The 16,248-nt window shown below is 28.8% G+C and overlaps 2 protein-coding genes across 3 annotated transcripts; one reads left to right on the top strand and one right to left on the bottom strand.

Moving 5' to 3' along the window:
• The first annotated feature begins 2,394 nt into the window (after nt 1-2,394).
• LOC100159798 (probable phenylalanine--tRNA ligase, mitochondrial) lies at nt 2,395-4,472 on the top strand. Its single transcript, XM_001943473.4, has one exon. The coding sequence runs from the start codon at nt 2,506-2,508 to the stop codon at nt 3,820-3,822; it is 1,317 nt and encodes a 438-aa protein (XP_001943508.1). The 5' UTR covers nt 2,395-2,505; the 3' UTR covers nt 3,823-4,472.
• A 1,286-nt stretch (nt 4,473-5,758) lies between these two features.
• On the bottom strand, nt 5,759-10,101 carry LOC100168684. Of its 2 annotated transcripts, none has more exons than XM_001944176.5 (4): nt 9,317-10,101; nt 8,816-9,127; nt 8,416-8,728; nt 5,759-6,429 (listed from the first exon to the last, which is right to left on the bottom strand). In XM_001944176.5, the coding sequence occupies exons 2-4, from the start codon at nt 9,090-9,092 to the stop codon at nt 6,099-6,101; spliced, it is 921 nt and encodes a 306-aa protein (XP_001944211.2). In that variant the 5' UTR covers nt 9,093-9,127; nt 9,317-10,101; the 3' UTR covers nt 5,759-6,098. The 2 variants fall into 2 exon arrangements, with proteins under 2 accessions (XP_001944211.2, XP_016658906.1); XM_016803417.2 differs by having other exon boundaries at nt 9,554-10,101.
• Between the last annotated feature and the right edge of the window lie 6,147 nt (nt 10,102-16,248).

Raw genomic sequence — 16,248 nt, 5'->3', positions numbered from 1 at the left:
CCATAAGGCCATATAGCCATATAGGTTGATATCCGATAGGTGGCTTACTAATTCGTAAATCATAATTCGTTTCAAATTAAATTTTATTTTTAAGCCGAACTCTTATCTTCTGATAATGAAAGTAATAACATAATTCCTGGAATGTTTAATAATATTGTTAACTATTATCGGAATCAAAAGTAAATAAAATTGATTTTTAATTTTTCTGGAAAATCTTATTAGTTTATTTTTGTACTACATTCAAAACTATTATTTTAATAAACAACGTGGAAAATAACGCATTAGTGCGTTACTTCATAGAAATTTCTTTTAAAAAGTAATTGCGTTACAATTGCGTTACTGTAATTTGTAATTTGCGTTACGTTACTACCCAACACTGGCAACATGACTGATGAACCTTATGTACTAAGGCACTAAGCCTATACTACAATTATTATAATAATAGATTAATTGCTATCAAGTTTTCAGGTAAGAGCGAAAAAAATTAATATTCGTACCTAATAGGTGCAGTAAACTAGTGACGTGCGAACGTGCAAAAATCGTAAAATAGCGAACTTCATTAAGCTATAACTTCGAAACTAAGTCCGACCGCCAAATTCTGACTTCACCATCGTTCTCAGTATAGTTAACTACATAAGTCTCAAAAAAAAATTGGAAAAAAAAGGGTGTCCGGTAAAGTAACAAAATACCTTCATTTTCTATACACCATAAAATGTTAATAATATTTTAACTCTCTTTGAGCCTTTTACGGACATTGTCAGTTTTCAATTTTTTTAGTTTTTTTTTCTATAAATATCAATAAAATTTTATTTGTTGGGTAAAAAACTAAAAAAGCGTGAACATTTAATACGAGGCTCCTGATATGTTACAATAGTAGTTGAAAAATATTGAAAATACATAGGCGCAATTTTTTTTATAAGCATTTAAAGTTCGAATTTGACAAAATGCATCAAATCTAAAATGTTATAATTATTTTGCAGCTAAAAATTTAAAAATATTCAACTTTTATTGCTAAGGATTGAAAATTTAAAACAAGGTTCCACATAAGTATGTTATTCTGTAACCAAAAAAATTCAAAAATATAAATCGCCGTTTTTTTGTAGTTATTTTATGATCAAATTTAGACGACAGTCGACAATACATATCAAATAACCAAGAATAACGATTTTAGTTATTTTGTTGTAGTTTTATAATATTAATTGAACTTACCGGCTACCGTATTTATAATAAGTAATAACAATATAATTATATAAATATATTATGAAATATCCACACCGACAAAACGTCAACGCCCATATTCGCTTTTCGTATACAATGATATTATATCATTGAATTCAAATTTAATACCATCTATTATACAGTGGCCCACTATAGGTATAATGCACACATTATACTATACAGCAGACTGCAGAGCAACATCCATTTACCCGCTTTTTATAAACTGATATTGTAACAATGTGTCAACTGTCAGGAACCTTGACGCTTTGCATCAATTGTAAAGCTTTTTGACTATCTACTTATTAAAACAATTAAAATAAATATATATTATAGGTAGACAGGTATAGCCCAATAACTGTTATTTAGCCATGGACCATGGTAAAGCCTAAGTGCATTGATATCAAATATTTAATAAGCTTAATATCAATCTATCAATAATGAATGATGATATTATTATAATATACCTAATTCATATTATAATTTATAGGTATTCCTATTATATTATATTTCATTCATTGTGAATAAAACCATGGTTGAAATAATGCCATAATCATAGACATATAAATAATATTAATAAATATTCATATGTCTATGGCCATAGAACAATATGCCATGATGGTCTAATAAAAACGATAGGTATCCAAAACAAAGTATTTTCATAAAAATTATATACTATCATATTGTGCTATCATGGTAATGGATTATCACGATCACGGTCTTAGAAGATAATCTTCTAAGACCGTGATCACGATTAAATATAATATATTATTATCTTTAATCATAGGCCTTTTACCATATATAATAAAATAATGGATATTGGATAGGCCATTCCTATATTAATATACGAGGGGTTTGCGTGCTTAGACAGTTTTTATATGGTGTTTCTCACTCTAGCAAGGGGTCTTATCATTATTTGATTATGAGACCCCTATTTGTAACGTTCATGCACGTGTGATAAGATAGTATGGCCCACGGTCTTAGAAGATATATATATAGATATATATAAGATATATATCTTCTAAGACCGTGGTATGGCCTATCCATTCATTTATTATCTATGCCTTTTACTAAAAAGGTCTTTAATCGTGTGGATTATGCACGGTTTAAGATAGTACTATCTTAAACCGTGGGATTATGGAACGACCTTATCACTTTATCAGTTATCTTTCTTAAGATGGCCGTGACGCGACACGGCGCGACTGTATGTAAAATAATAATTACTAAAAATGTAAATTTGTAATTATTGTTTATTTAATAATATGATTTTATAAGTAAAACAATATCAACATGTTCAAACTACAATATAATACCAGAGTGTGCTTTTTCCGCCACTTGAAATTCAGTATCGGTTACACGATAGACACAAAACACCCGAGTAGTCGTGCCGCTTCTAAATCTGTAGTAGTTGATGGTAAATCATATATTGAAGACGAATACACGAATGTCACGCCAAAAATATTATCGTTTATCGGTACCAACAATCACAACCGTTGTGGCCACCCTCTCAACTTGTTCAAACAGCGTCTTGTCGATTTTTTCTACGATCATTTCAGAGGACGAACGGGTAATCCAATTTTTTCTATTTACGACAAAATAAATCCAGTCGTGACGACAAATGAAAATTTTGACTCTCTACTTGTACCCAAAGATCACCCAAGTAGAAACAAAACCGATAGTTATTATTTGAACAAGACTCACATGCTTCGTGCCCACTGTACTGCACACCAGTCCGAATTAATAAAAATGGGTTTGGACAATTTTGTAGTATTCGGTGATGTGTACAGGAGAGATGAAATCGACGCCACTCACTATCCTGTATTTCATCAGGCTGACGGTGTGCATATATTTACACCCAATGAATTAGAATTAATCAACGGAACTAATGTTAATGTATTTGATAACGACAAAAACAATTCAAACGATGAAAAGCAAGGGGTTTATTCAAAAGAAGCCAATGAAATTGTTACTGATCACTTGAAAAAAACATTGGTTACGATGATTAAAAAAGTATTTGGCGAAGAAATTGAATACCGATGGATATCAGAGTATTTTCCATTTACACATCCGTCATTCGAATTAGAAATTAACTACAATGGTCAATGGATTGAAGCTTTAGGATGCGGTGTTATTCGACATGAAATATTAAAAAATGCCGGTGCTGGCAATCGAATTGGTTGGGCATTTGGTCTTGGATTAGAACGACTAGCAATGCCATTTTATTCTATACCAGACATACGTTTATTCTGGTCTAAAGATTCAGGATTTCTCAACCAGTTTCAAAACCTACCCAAAGATGGACGAATGAAATATAAACCAATCAGCATATACCCTCAATGCATTAATGATATTAGTTTTTGGTTGCCCAAGGAAAAACAATTTTGTTCCAATGATTTCTATGAACTTGTTGGAAACTACGGTGGTCAGCTAGTTGAACAAGTAAAACTAATAGACCAATTTAAACATCCAAATACTGGAAATGTAAGCCATTGTTATCGCATAGTTTATAGACATTTAGAAAAAACATTGAGTCAAGCAGAAGTAAATGAAGTACATAAACTGATCGAAATAAAGGCTACACAAATTTTAGGCGTAAAACTAAGATAGTACAAATTTGATAGCTAGATGATTTGATCTGTCGTGACTGATATTTTAGTTTGCTTATAACATAAAATGGATGTGTGAACGAAACTTTATTTTAATTGTGAAGATTGTAAATTAAAATAAAATGAAAAGTAAATCAGAAATTTTAACATCATACTTAGAAAATTATATTTACTATTGGTTTGATAATAAATATTTAACTATATACATAGTTACTTACATTTGTATAAGACTAAATTAAAAAAAATACATTGAAAAAATACTATCATAAATAATTGGTAACTATTAAACAGTGTTTTCTTAAATAGTGTAACTAAGACTAAATAAGAAATACCTACATTTTTTTTTTAATTTTATGTACTGAAATAAATGTTAATATTTTAATAATCAAACAAATATAAATTACAATTATTATTGTATGTTTGTTTATTTGAAATTCAGTACGAAAAAGTGAGTAAGTGGGTGTCACTCTGTTGTACAAAAGGTTACAAGTGGGTCACTGTAATGGATGGTGTTAAATTTGAATTCAATTATACAATATCATAGTATAAGAAAAACGATTATGAGCGAAAACGGTCAGTCAGCCAATGATATTACTAAGTATATTTGATGATATTATTGTGAATAAAATAATTTATACTTTGACCTATTTACATGGACCCTTGTTTTAAATTTTCAATCCTTAGCTATATAAGTTTTATAACATTTTATAAATTTTTAACTACAAAATAATTATTAAATTTTGTCAAAATTCGAACTTTTAATCCTTATAAAAAAAAATTGTGCCTATGTATTTTTAATATTTTTTAAGTGGTGTTGTAAATTTTCACAAATTTTTACCAACAAATAAAATTGTATTTATATTTATAGAAAAAAACTAAATACATTTAAAACTGACAATGTTTGTAAACAGTTCAAAAAGAGTTAAAATATGTGAAATTTTATGGTGGGTTAATAACAATAAAATAACAAAACTGCCACATGAGAAATCGAGTGAATATCTGAATATCCAATATTGTAAAAATATGAACTTCAATCAATTACATTTGATAACAATTTAATTTGATTTGCTTGTAGACATTTTTTTTTGATAAGGTAGACAAACTTATGAATAACCTAGTATTACAATTTCAAATCTTAGATTTAAAAAGAAAATTTTTTATGAATTCTCAACTCAAAATAATTTGGTAATTTTTGTGATTATTCCATATTTTGTCAATATTTGAACTTAAAATATTTATAAAAAAAAACTGTGACTAATAGTGACTAATAGAATTTTTAAAATTTTTTAAATGTCATTGTAATAATATAGTAGGAGCCTTGTATTAAATTTTCAAGCTTTTTTACCAAACAGTTTTATTGATATTTATTGATAAAAAGACTATACAATTGAAAACTAAAAATGTTCATAAATAGTTCAAAACAAATCAAAATATTTTGAAAATTTGATCGTGTATAGAAAATGCAAATATAAACAACCAGTGAAAATTTCATGTATATACGATAATTTGTTTTAAAGTTACACCAAAAACCAAAATCAATTTTGCATAAAAATTCCCGTTTTTCCTTAATTGTTATGTTATTTTTCCTGGTGCTCTTGAAAACTATTGGGGATTTTAAAATTTGACTTCTTGAAAGCACCAACTATATTCACTTTCCTGTCAGAAAAGATACTGTTGAAGAAAATCCAAACATTTTTACTGTCCTAAAAGGTGATGACAGACACAAAAAAAAAAAAATATAAAAAAAATACACATTGTAAAACCAATAAATTCATCGTTCCACTCAGAATCTAAAACAATTTAAGCAATGTTGTTTTTTTCTATTGGAAAATGTTCATAAGATCTTCTTCTACTGGTTAGAAAAGAAAAAAGTATTGTTTTTAAGAGGTAAATGTTGGAATTTTCATAAAGTTTGGTTAAATAAATATTCAATACAATGAATTTAATTTAATAGTATATTATTTTAATAATTTTCAACAAAGAAAAAAAAAATGTCCTTTATAAAATGAAAATGAAAATAATATATAATGTTATATACCTTGCATTAATGGGATGTACTCTTTTTGTGATAGTGTGTTACATAATTCAATTTTCTTTAATTAGGTATATATAAATGTAAGTTTAAAAAATAATAGTGATTAACTATTATCATGGTAATCCTGAGTCTCAATTGAACTTCTTTTTTACATCAATTTATACAAATAACACAAAAAGTATTTCTTAACAGAAAATAAAAAAATTACAGTTCCTTTTTTCAGTTAGACAAATCATAATTCATTAATTAATCTCGGAAATATTCAGATCAGCTTTTGTAAAACGTTTGTTTTCACATCCAATATACGGACAAGATACAAACATTTTACTCTGGAACATTTGATTAACTGATTCTAAATCATATATATGTTTGCAAACTTTGTTGCGTATTGGTTTGGTAATTGGTTGCTTTGTATATGGATCCAACTTCCCTACTATCAATTCTTCTGCAATTAATCCTTCATTAGGTTTATTGAATTGTTGAATTGCTAATAAATGTTCGTGGTTTTTATATGTTTTCACACCAGCGTCATAAGTTTCAGTTAATATCCCTTGGGCCAATTCATTGTATGCACTGAAAAAATCATAATTAAAACACTTTAATCTTGACTTAATTCTTAGAAATAACAAAAATAATATTATAACATTTAAATAATGAAAGCATACATTAATATATATTATATATAATAAGTATATTAATATTTAATTTAGTAACATAAGAAGTTACTTCAATTTTTAGAAATTTTTTCCATAATATGCAGTGATTAGTTAATTAATTCTAGTCCGGTTAAGTTAATCATTTTACTAATATAAACCCCTTCATAGATTTAAAATATATTTTGTTTTGTACAAATTAATGTTTTAATAGAAAAAAAAAATAAATAATAATAGGAAATATAACTAATAATATTAACTAATATAAACAAATTGCGTGCCACGGTGTTAGTGTTCGAACACTTTCGAAACAGCTTGATCTATTTTGATGGGTCTTAATGTTTATTTCGTAGGTATGAGAATAGGTCGTTAAGTGTTTTTCATTCTCCTAGGACCAACCCAGGGAGGTGTCAAGCGGGGATTTTTAAATGTACGGTGGACATTTTTGTTTATTAAAACAACATACTTATATAAATTTCCATAGAACATCACATATCATAAATTTAAAATCTTTTAAGAACGATATACCGTATGGTACAACATTAATTATAATTGGTGCCATTATCAATATAAAAATTAACTAACCAACAATTAACCATAATAACTTCTTTTAGTAAGGTTCAATTACTCTTTTTGTTATTATTATTAGGATGGCCTCTTTTTCTTTTATTTTTTCTAACAACTTCTTTTATACCTATGTACTATTTGTATTTTTGTATAAGTACTAAGTACTATTCTTTGATCAAATTGGCTAGTTGTTCTTTGTTGTGCACAACTTTTATTTTCTATATTAACTTGTTTCTATTTAATTTAATAAGTTAAAAAAATAGCCTTGAAAATATGTATATTATTATAAAGTGTTATAACACATATTATGTACAAACTTTTATAAGACTTAGGAGCATACACAGTACACAAGTACAGTTTTTGTTTCAAACTTAACTGAAGGTTTATGTGATCAGGTAAGTTGGTGCCCGTGATTCACCACCCACTATTTGTATTAATTAATTATAAAATGTAACCTTCAATTTTGGAAAAAACAAGTAAAGACTTGTCTAAACGTTACACTTGTTTGGTCAAGTTTGAAACAAAAACTGAACGTGTGTATACCTCATTACATGTCATATTTACATCCCAAGCCACTTATTTTAACACAAACAACATTTATAATTCTACAAATTGTCCACCTTTAAGATTTTGAACGGAGCGATGAATGTATTGTTTTGCAATGATGTCTATTTCTTTTTCTTTTTTATTCTGTAAGCACTTTTTCTCCATCAAAACTTACTCAAAAGTATCAAGCATAGCTAGTATAGTATCTTTTCTGAAAGGTAATGTTCTTGAGCTGGTACTTTAGAGAGGTCATTTATCGATTTTCAAAACACTACTCGAAATAAAAGGTTAAAGGAGAAAAAATTTACAATTTCACAATTTTATAATATTAAATAGTAATAAACGATGTTTTCTACCAGAAATATTGCTTCAAATGAAAAATGACAAGAGATCTTTTTTGTTGTATTTTGGATTTTGTCCCTTACGATTTAAAGTTCGGAAAATTTTAGCCATTTATGAGTTATTTTAAAACGCTTTATTTATCACCATAGAAACGAATAAAATTAAATAAAAAAGATTCCCTCAACCGCTCAGAATCGTTTTTTTATCAAATGAAATCATTGCATTCAAATCGAATACAGTAAAATTACACTATCCTGTCCGAGGCCCGAAGGGACAATGGACAAACATCCACCACCGAAATGCGCTGACCTACTTTTCAAATATACACTTTATATTTTTAATATTGCCTTCAATGACCACCATACATTTTTCAAAAATGTTTTGTTTTCTTATGAAAACAAACATTACAAGTATTGCCAAAAATAATAAAATAACTGCATCTTGTACATACTTTTTAAATTCCTCGACATTTTCAATTTTCAAGTCTTTGTCAATATGTCTTCTTAACTCATCTTTGTTACAGCCAATGACTGATTCTAGTCCTCTATCAAATTTACAAGTTTTTTCAATTAACTTTGTGTGGTTTTTTATATGCACTTTGTTTTCTAAACTGTCCGTCAAACTTAAACATTCATTAAAAGCAACTTGAGTATGTATAATGTTTTTAAAAAGTTTTTCTGACTGCTGTCGAAGTTGTGCAAGTGTTTGACTGATCTCATCATTGTTATTTCTTCCTTCATTGATAACAAAATCCATTTCCATCTCTAATATATAAAAATATAAAATTGATAACTTGGTAATAATATTTTAACTGTATGAAAAAAAAAAATGTTTATTTCAAATATTAATACCTGAAGTACGTTTCAGTTTGCGAATATTATCCATTAATGTACCAATTGCTCGTGCATTATCCTCCAAATGTTTATTGGGTCTAACTGAAGGAATATTACTAGCTTCCAAAACATCTGAAAGGTCAGTGTCTTCAACATGTGCGCAGGGCAGGGTAATTTCCTTGCGACATATAATTTTATTACGTTCTTTAAGTTTAACTTCTAGTTTACTATACACATCTAACTCGTCGTAGTTGAGTGTTCTTACATTATCGTCTTTTGTTTCATTTGAAGCCATTTCGATAATATTTTTAATTAGTAGATGAAAAAACCCTATACAAACAAAATATTAAATATAATAGTAGTATAAAAACACATAGTAAACGTAAATTAATGAACTTTTATCAACTTATAGTTAGAAAACATACGAAACATTAGATATAGGTAATAGGTAAAACATTAATTTCAAAATCAATTAGTAGGTAGGTTGTAGGTACAATACAAAAGTAAAATATACATTACCTCACTCTAGTACGTTGGAAAATGCACAGAACTACAGAACAAAGTATAATATAATTATACTTGCAGCAATACGGCCAACAAACAAAATTAATTTTTTATAGCCAAATGTGTATAAAAATTAAACACACGGATAATAATTAATAATAAGAATTATGAAAGATTTTCGAATTGAAATTCCAACCTTCGCGGATTCACAAAAAATAGGCGATAGAATTGGATATTAATAGGAATACCTACTCTGGAGTCTGGATTAATACAGAATACAGACTGTATTTACAGATTAGTGATTACAATATAACCACAGATCTTTCACAGTCCATTGGCCGACATTTGGGCCATTTGGCGCGAAATCCGGTGCCGGCGTCGAGCGTCGATTCCATAGACATAATATAATGAATAAATAATAATTCTATTATATATCAGCTATGGTCGATTCAAGCCACGATTAAAGATAATAATAATATACAGGTTACAGACACAGTTGTACTGGTTGTAGATATATCTTAAACCGTGGTTACAGAACACCGAACAAAGTAACGAAAGTATATTCTTCAGAGGAAATTCTGGAGCGGCAAACGTTTTGCAGAACGAACGCCAACGTTTGAAACGTTGAAAACGTAGAAATTCGCGAGCGCTTGGTTTAGTGCGGTATTTTGTTTAACCGTGGTCGTGGTGTAAGACATAAAAAAAATTAATCATGATAAGTCGTGAATTGTGATAACGATAACGGCAATAGTATAAACAAAAACAACCACGGTTCTGGTTACTAGAACGAAACAGACCAAACGCTGGAACATGGCGCTTGCAATGTTTGCAAACAGCTTCGTTTAGCAACCGGATGTTCCGAATTTCTAAATTTGTACATTTCGAAGAAATGTTCATTCGCATATAATGGTCTTGGAGTAAAGATTAATCAGAAAATAAATGCCCGGAAAAACATTTGAACTGCATTTTTATTTATTCATAAACCTCACACTTTAAACGTTTGCCGCTCCAGAATTTCCTCTTATATATTATAAGGTATTAATATGGTATATTGGTATATTATGCTTATAGGAACTAGCAAAGTAATCTCAAAGGGAGCTTGTTCATATTCATATAATGCTAGGTATTCAGTCAGAGGCGTCATTTCAGTTTTTTTTCTGGGTGTGCAAACTTTTAGGCAGGCCAATTTTGACATTTCTCCAGGCCATTAAAAAAAAATATATATTTATATATATATAAATGTAGGAAACCTATGCAAACCTATGTAAATAGTCTATCCTTCCCTTTTATAATTCTAATTGAAACTCATAACGACTAATGCAACTTTTAAATAGCTAGCAATTCAAAGAATTAAAAGCTTATGAGCAGTTAAATCAACCAGCTAATGTCATTACTGTACATATACAAAAACTTAAAATATATATATTTTATATTACCTATATATGAAAACATGTATAAGTTAATTATGACGGTGCATTGGAGTATTAATGGCAGGCCAATTGTTAACATTTTTTAAGTTAGTGGTGCCATTGCACACCCTGCCCCCCCCCCCAAATGACGCCCCTGTATTCAGTAGGTATTCTACCTAGTAAGTAGCCCCTCACTCCACAAAAAAAAAAAAAAATAACAAAACATTATTTATGTACCTACACAATATTAATATATTAATATTTAAGTATGTTTCTTATTCTTTTTTTGTAATTCTAATTATATACTGACATTATACATTTTTTATTGACTTATTATTGTTATTCATTGGACTATTTTAAGGAAATATCTTGGCAACTCTTGTAAATTAAAATGCTCAAAGACAAAAAAAAGAAGAATATTTTAGACAGGCGTTTCTCAATAACGTCATCATAGGTGGTACGCGAAAAAAATATCCCATTATAAAAAAAAATTGAATTGATCATTATTCACATTAGATATAACTTATTATTATTTACCATTTGATTTATTTGATATTAGCAGGTTTTAAATATATCGACTACGTGGAGATCATTTGTAATCGTAGAAATAATTATTAAGATAATGATAATCTCCATACTACCTACAGATTATACATTTAAATTTAAATCGATACATTTTGGTCAAGTGGTACATGAATATTTTCAAACTGTGTAGGTGGACAGGTGGTAAGTACTCAGATATGAAAATGTTCAGAACTGCAGCTGTTCTATATCAACCACGACTCGCGAATAGGTACCTATTTCGTTTAAATTTGGCAAAGATAACACTATTTTTATTGAAAATCTATTCTAAACATATTATTAGTAGGTAATTATTATTTATGATTATAAATATTAGTATTTAGTAATTACTAAAGAGTGGACTTTAATTTATTAGAAAACTGAAATATATTTTCTATGAAATGTAAGTTATGCTTAATAATATGCGCTGTAAAACATAAAAAATAGTAAAAAACTTAAAGATTTTTTTTTTGTTTCATACATTTTTTTATCATCAAACCGTTACAAAAAAAGAACAATAAGAACAATTTATGGTAATTAATAGCTAAATAAAATAAAAATAAAAATACTTATTGATTGAAATGATGAACAGACTGCAGAGGCCTCCCAGCGGAGGTATACTATAAGATATATTGATATAACTAAGTATATTTGTCATTAAATGATATTAATTATTGTGAACCTTGTTTTAAATTTTCAATCCTTCGCTATAAAAGTTGAACATTTTATAAATTGTTATAGACTGAGGCCAAAATGTTTACTTCATACATTATATAAAACAATATCTAGTAGTGGCAGGCTTTTGCGCAAGTGCCGGCCAGTAACAGGGTTCAAACCCCCATTTCCTCAATTTTTTTTACACTTCGTCGTTTAAACTTACTAAAACAATGATTTGTAAACATGATGTATTAATTGTATTTTTTTTTTAATAATTAATAAATATTTTTTATACTTAAAAAATTACACCCAATACCCAGCAAACCTTCAGACATTAATTGTAGTATAATTGAGTATACCTATTACCTAACTATTATAAGACATAACTATAAATTTTATTACAATAAAAATATTATAATATGTTGTAATACCAATCAAATATACAACTTACGCAATGAGCATTCTTTTTTTAAAAGTATTTACTAATTACTTATTATTTTCGTATTCAGACGCTGGTGAACACACGTCGCCTATGGGCTATCGGCTATGGGCTATGATGTTTGAGTGCATAGTGCATTTAGTTTTCAACCCATTCAAAAGGAAGCTTACACTCAATAATTGTAATTTGTATATTCTTATAAATCATGAGATATAATTTTTAATAGCCGATTATGATTTATTTTACATTTTAACTTTTAAGGGGATTGCAGTACAGGTATTTTTCATACGTTTTAGACCAATAAGCGGTGGTAAATTACAATATTACATAAGTATACATTGGAATGTCCGATTTTAATTTTTATACATGCGTATCATGTATGAACTCTTTGACAAAATATCTAGGTTTCTCATGAAGTCGACTTTCATCTTTCAATTTTAGAGGACCTTAAAATAAGGATTTTTTTTCAAAAATCCCATGAAATAATTGCATTACATTTGTATTTATTTTGGGCACATCAGATTTTAATCAAAGAAGTGATTTCTAAAAAGCATAGTATAGAAGCTTAAAAATTCAACCATATTTTCGAAATTGGAATCGAACTTCAGGAAATATGTTTAATTTACTACCGCTTTTAGTAGTTTTTATAGTTATGCAAACAACATATTTCATTTTTCGCCAAGTATGTGAACACATTGACATGTGCGTGAGTGTGTAACAATTACATCCATGGTGGTTGTCCATCGCGGCATTACAGCGATTCTCGGAATCGACATGGCCCAAATGTTAATGTCATGTGAATTGCTTAAATATTACTCCTTAAAACATGATACGCTGGAGCCCCCTTAATTTTGGGGTGGGCAACGGGGGGGGGCAAGACTTTTTAAGGTGGGCCTGGGCGTACCCTGACCCACCCCTGGCGCTACCACTGGGAGCTAACCACCTATAAAATACATTTAAATTTTTTTCTCAATTTGTGGTTATCGTTGTTGACCACCATGGCACCATAACTGTTTAGTTCATACACCACCAGATGCCATGCATTTATCAATATTTATTACTATTTAATAATTAATACTAGGCAGTGCCGTAGCCAGGGGGTGGGCACTGGGGGCACGTCCCCCCCGACATTTTTTTAGCTTGTTTTATATTATATATTATATGTTTGATAAAAATTAAAAGTTAAGGCTGTCGAAGTGAACCATTTTGAAGTGGTCGGATTTAGGAAATATTGTACATCCATCGATAGTACTATATCTATGTGTGTAGTGACTGATCATTAGTGCGTGCGAGTTCCCCGAACGCTATATGTAATTTAAGATAAACGACGGCTAAGATTCTTGAACCCCAGTAATGTACATACGCGCAGTCACGTTACTATATTTTGTGATAAAAAAAATGTTCAACTTACATGTGCCACAAAACTCCCAAAAAGTGGAAGACAAATTCACCCAGTACCAAAAGCCATTTGGCTATTTTAATTTTGAAAACATATATTTGAATTCTTTAATCTCTTTTCTAGATTATGTAGGAGATGGATCTATGATCTGTAGTATTGTTTAATTAATATTATAGTACCAGAGTAATTTTCTTTTTTTTTTTTTTTCAAAATTCATTTTTAATTTTGAATTACTAAAAAAAAAAATAGCTTCCAACAAAACACAGAAAAAGGAGAGAAATTGTTATGTTTTTTTCGAAATTAAAATTGGATTTCTGGAAGTATATTTTTTTCCGCTTATTGATCTAATTGCACGAAAAAACTACCAGCTTTCAACAACCCTAATATAGTCTTGTATTTTTGTTAGTAAATTTTAATAATAATCGAACCAAATATGGAATGTTTTGTTTACAACACATTTTGATATAATGATACTAATATTGATGAATACATTAACCTAAGGCTTACAATAATATTAATACATTGTTAGGTATATTAAAATGTAGCCAATGTATGTACCATAGGTAGGTACTTTTTAACATAAATATAATATAGTCATAGAACGAGTAGTAGATACACTGTATGAACAAAGGGGTCATAATTAGATATTCTAGCTTTTCAAAGGCTAGAGAAAAAAAATTAAGTGCCCCCCCCCAACATTTTTTTCTGGCTACGGCACTGATACTAGGTGTTAATTTGAATTAAGTGATAAATCCAGATTCGATAAATTGACACCCATACTTCCTACGGCTGCATGTAAACCGCGGTCAAATTAACTTTTTTGAAAAGTCGATATGTAAACTGCGACATAGCCTATAAGATACATTATACAAACTGCGGCAATTTATTTTATATGCCTATACTATTATACTGTATATATACATATTGATAGGATACCATAAATTATAATATATATACCTATTACCTATATGATATTATGTGCGTATATCGTTTAATTAAATTTGTCATGTTACATACAAATTGGTAAGGTAAATCCAAATGTATTTTTAAATGTATACTTATAGTACTTACTAGCCAGTTAGATGACTTAAATGTCAGTAGAAGTAGTTTAAGAAATTTAATATTTAATTCAACATGGAATTTACAACAATGTTTAGCAATAATGGCAAACAATATTAGTAACCACGTTAAACAGTGATTATAAAATATACATATTATGCAGGGACAAATAAACAACAAAAATAAATAATTTTTTTAATTAGTGAACTTCAACAGCTTAGGTTATTAGCCTACAATTTTAACAATATAGACATATATGAAAATATTAATATTATATTAAATACATAATTATATTTAAATAATAACACATAGGTTAATATGATGTAGGTACCGATATAATTTATGTTATCGAATCGACACTCCTATAATGTATATACGTACCTATAGCCTATAGGTATATAAAATGAATTGACGCAGTTTGTATAATGTATCTTAGGTATTGATTTTGTCGCAGATTGTATAATGTTGTGGCTATAAATTAGATGCACCTAAACGACTTCCAACATATCGACTTGTTGCCTGTTGGATAAATTACTTTTAAAAATTAAAACAATTACGTTACGTAGTGTCTCCACGGCCTACACACTGCACCTGTGGCGGTAAAACTATTTTGTCTTGCCGGTTCCGGTAAATTGTCATAATGTCATCCACAGGGCTTGAAACCGATTTTTGATACCGATTTTGAATACCGGTTTAAACCGTTAAAAACCGAAACCGAAATCGAAACCGAAACCGAAATCGGAAAAAATTAATACCGGTATCCAAAACCGAAACCGAAATCGGAAAAAATAGATACCGGTTTCCAAAACCGAAACCGAAATCGAAAAAAATCAATACCGGTATCCGAAACCGAAACCGAAATCGGGAAAAATAAATACCGGTATCCAAAACCGAAACCGAAATCGGAAAACATAAATACCGATATCCAAAACCGAAACCGAAATCGGAAAAAATAATACCGTTTTTTGAAACTTAAGACGAAATCTTAAGAAATAACATGATATCCAAAACTGAAGTCGAAAAATTATAACATTAATATCTAACATTTAAATAGTTCTACGCGTTTAAAATAAACCCATAGGATATAATTGAATTTCTGTTTAAAAGCTATGAATAATATAATTTATACTGCATATGGTAGAAAATAATAAATATCGTGTATATTATGTAAAATTGTTTTATCCTTCTATCATACAATGCGATCAATATTAAATATAATATTATAACTTATAAGATGTAATTATTTATTTTAACATCATGTGGATGATGTAGCCTCCAGAAAAGCAATTATTGTAAATGTAATTAAATCGATCGCTGTTTGAATCATAATTTATTTAGTAATGCTTACCCAGGTCTGTATTTTGCATATAAATTGTTACTTGCGTTTTCAATCACTCAAGTAGGATGTGAACGTAGTTTTTCA

The sequence above is a fragment of the Acyrthosiphon pisum genome, chromosome A1 (genome assembly GCF_005508785.2).
Source record: "Acyrthosiphon pisum isolate AL4f chromosome A1, pea_aphid_22Mar2018_4r6ur, whole genome shotgun sequence".
NCBI lineage: Eukaryota > Metazoa > Arthropoda > Insecta > Hemiptera > Aphididae > Acyrthosiphon > Acyrthosiphon pisum.
Note: the sequence above shows the minus strand (reverse complement) of the source record. Positions and strands in the feature narration are given on the sequence as shown.

Coding starts and splice junctions, on each gene's coding strand:
- LOC100159798 (XM_001943473.4), top strand. CDS start 2,506: ATGTTCAAACTACAATATAATACCAGAGTGTGCTTTTTCCGCCACTTG.
- LOC100168684 (XM_001944176.5), bottom strand. CDS start 9,092: ATGGCTTCAAATGAAACAAAAGACGATAATGTAAGAACACTCAACTAC. Junction 8,729..8,815: donor CAAACTGAAACGTACTTCAG/GTATTAATATTT, acceptor TTTATATATTAG/AGATGGAAATGGATTTTGTT. Junction 6,430..8,415: donor AATGTCGAGGAATTTAAAAA/GTATGTACAAGA, acceptor TGATTTTTTCAG/TGCATACAATGAATTGGCCC.